This window comes from Galeopterus variegatus, unplaced genomic scaffold (assembly GCF_000696425.1).
Source record: "Galeopterus variegatus unplaced genomic scaffold, G_variegatus-3.0.2 Scaffold5054, whole genome shotgun sequence".
NCBI classification, from domain to species: domain Eukaryota; kingdom Metazoa; phylum Chordata; class Mammalia; order Dermoptera; family Cynocephalidae; genus Galeopterus; species Galeopterus variegatus.
This window is the reverse complement of record NW_007731165.1, coordinates 72,706-75,813: the sequence shown is the minus strand read 5'-3', so window position 1 is coordinate 75,813 and position 3,108 is coordinate 72,706. Positions and strand designations below refer to the sequence as shown.

Sequence of the window (3,108 nt, the reverse complement as noted above, 5' to 3'; positions counted from 1 at the left end):
TTAAAGATGACCGGTATGGGGATCTTAACCCTTGACTTGGTGTTGTCAGCACCACGCTCTCTGAAGTGAGCAAAATGGCCATCCCTACATAGGGATCTGAACCCATGGCATTGGTGTTATCAGCACCACACTTTCCCAAATGAGCCACAGGCTGGCCCTTGGTTTGGTTTTTTGAGCCAAAACTAGAAGAATGCTTTACCATCAGTGCAGTAGTCAGTCAACACAGAAAACAAAGTAAAATACAGAAAAACAAAATAAAGGCATAATATACCTCAAGCCACAATATCCACAATTCTGAACAGTCCCTGCACATTTTATTGTATGTTCACTAAAACGTGCATCATCAGGAAAAGCCTGACAATTTTTCTAGAATAAAGTAAATACAAATATATTTTTCTTGGAAGTGTCCTTGTGACTTAGGATTTTGTTGGGACTGACACTAAGTCCAGTGGATGAGGCTCTTATTTGGTTTTTGTTTTGTTTTTTTGTTTTTTACAGGTGGTGTTTGATCGCTTAAAAGGCATGGCCCTGGTTCTCTACAATGAAATTGAATATGCACAAGCAGCTGTAAAAGAAACCAAGGGGAGGAAAATCGGTGGGAATAAAATTAAGGTGTGCAGAATGACTTTTAAGAGAAGCAAAAAAAAACTGCATTTAAATCTCACCCCTTTAGTAACTGGCATTTGTAGGTTGCCAGCAAAGGGAGTAGTTTACAGGACATGTATTATGTCTCCAGTTTTTAAGGGGAATATTACAATTTTTATGCTTAGCTACCTGTAGGCACAGGGTCTTTTAAACCGTTAGCCACAGATCCTTCCCTGAAAATTCTCTCATTCAAAGAAGTGCTTCTCAGTGCTCTTGGTACCTCACGCTCACTGTACACTCTCAGTGCAGGCCTGCCCACAGTTACCATGGGTATCTGCACACCCAGGGGTTCGAAGTGTCAGTCCAGCTTCCTGAATGATCCTGTCTTCTTCTTCTTTCCTCTTCTCCTAAAGAGTGGGTAACCATTGAAAGCATGAATTATTGTCTGGTGTATTTGTTTAAAAACTTGGCATTCGTGGTAGTTTGAAGGAATTTATGCAATTAATAACTCTGATGGCTAGATTGAAGCAGGTATTTTCTTTTTTTTTTTTTTTTTTGTCCTTTTTGAGACTGGCCGCACCGCGCTCAGCCAGTGAGCGCTCCGGCCATCCCTATATACGATCTGAACCTGCGGCGGGAGCGCTGCTGCACTCCCAGCACTGCACTCTCCGGAGTGTGCCACGGGCTCAGCCCGAAACAGGTATTTTCAAAATAAAAGAAGATATTGATAGCTGATGAGTATCAAATGCTTTAGTGACTTTAAGGCCCAGCTGTGAGTCAAGTTTAAATGTTCTTTTATATTTTGTTTTATGTTCTAATAGTGGTTCCAGCAAATTTACGCACAACAGAGATTTCAGGATTTAGTTGATGTGATTATTTATTTGCCAACCTAGAATCCTGGTAGGGATTTGTTTCAGTTTTTCATTTTGCTTTTTCCACTCTTGAGGATTGGGTTCTGGAACCTTAAATTATATTATTTTATCAAGATTTATGTAGAATTTGAGAGATTTCAGGTTAACAAAATATAGTTTCAGTTATGGGGACTGTTTTACTTGAGGTAGATTGCTCTTTCCTGAAATTTGTCCAGAAGGGCTATGTTGTGAAGAATTTTCAAGTTTGATAACATGTTCCTTCATTAAAATCTGAACTTGCATCAAACACCTACTATCCTTTTTTTTTTTTTTAAAGGTGGATTTTGCAAATCGGGAAAGTCAGCTGGCATTTTATCACTGCATGGAGAAATCTGGTCAAGATATCAGAGACTTTTATGAAATGTTAGTAGAAAGAAGGTATGTATTTTAAACCTATCAGTGTATCTTGAATTTTAATACATTATATATAAACTTTAGATGGAATTAAATTTTATTTTTCACTCCTTACCCCACTCCCATTCCCTGAAAAACTCTTCTTTTTTATCATTTTATATGGAAACACAGGTTTATTTTTATGAATCCATTTCATGTGGCTCATTGGGGTAACCTATCTATATTTCTTACTGAATGCTCCTACAATTTGAAAGAGTTACTGTTTTGCCAGATTATCATTTTATGTGCCATTAATTATGAATACAAGTCATCCTGCCTAGCAGTTTTAAACTAAATGTAATAACATGCTAGAGTGCATTATAAACTGTTAAATGCCTTACATGTGTAGCAGTGTGACAACGTTCAGGTTCTTACTTTGCATGTGCTCATACATTTAACTAAAAAGCAAAACACGGGCTGGCCCGGTGGCGCACTGGATAAGTGCGCCGCTTGGGAAGCGCGGCGGCGCTCCCACCCGAGGGTTCGGATCCCACATACAGACCGGTTCCCGCTCACTGGCTGAGCGAGGCGCGGGAGCAGCGCCGAGGGTTGCGATCCCGTTGCCGGTCCCGGTCCGGGGGCGACACTGAGGGTTGCGATCCGATGCCGGACACGGAAAAAAAAAAAGCAAAACACAACAAATTTCTGAAAGAATATCAAGAGCTTTATTTTAAATTTGTATGTCTTAAATACTTTGTGAATCAATAAGCCAAAGCATATATAAATTGGTAACTTTAGCAATGTGAAAGGTAAATCTGATTTACCCCAGCTAATCTTTTTCAGTCACGTAAACTGGTAACTTTAGCAATGTGAAAGGTAAATCTGATTTACCCCAGCTAATCTTTTTCAGTCACGGTAATGAGTATTTGATATTTTTTCTGCTGAATAGACTGACTATATCAAAATGTCCTAACATATTACTACCCAGGTTCTTCAATAGATTTTGTTTGAAAAGGGACACTGTCATTCATAGGATCAAGCTGTTTGTCCAGACATGCCTCTGTGATTAAGTTTCCTGGAATGTTACCACTATATCTCCTCCTCTGTACATGTGTGTTAGACAAAAGCCTTTGTATGAAAAATGCCCTTACACACTTAAGTTCAGGTGTGAAAAGGGCTGTTTGACAAGGATGAACTAAGTCCTGATTGTGCTTGCCAGAAACTGGTTGAGTGTATTCCCTTTCCACTACCTCTTCTTTTTTTTTTTTTTTTTCTCTTT

The 3,108-nt window shown here is 39.1% G+C and overlaps 1 protein-coding gene across 4 annotated transcripts in view; it reads left to right on the top strand.

Annotated features, from left to right (window-relative positions):
• The window catches only part of SPEN (spen family transcriptional repressor), a 58,771-nt gene that overhangs the window by 37,865 nt on the left and 17,798 nt on the right, over window positions 1-3,108 (top strand). For all 4 annotated transcript variants that reach the window (XM_008588827.1, XM_008588830.1, XM_008588826.1 and 1 more), the window contains 2 exons: window positions 499-612; window positions 1,774-1,874. In XM_008588827.1, coding sequence (XP_008587049.1) covers window positions 499-612; window positions 1,774-1,874 — 215 coding nt within the window. The remainder of the gene's footprint in view (window positions 1-498; window positions 613-1,773; window positions 1,875-3,108) is intronic.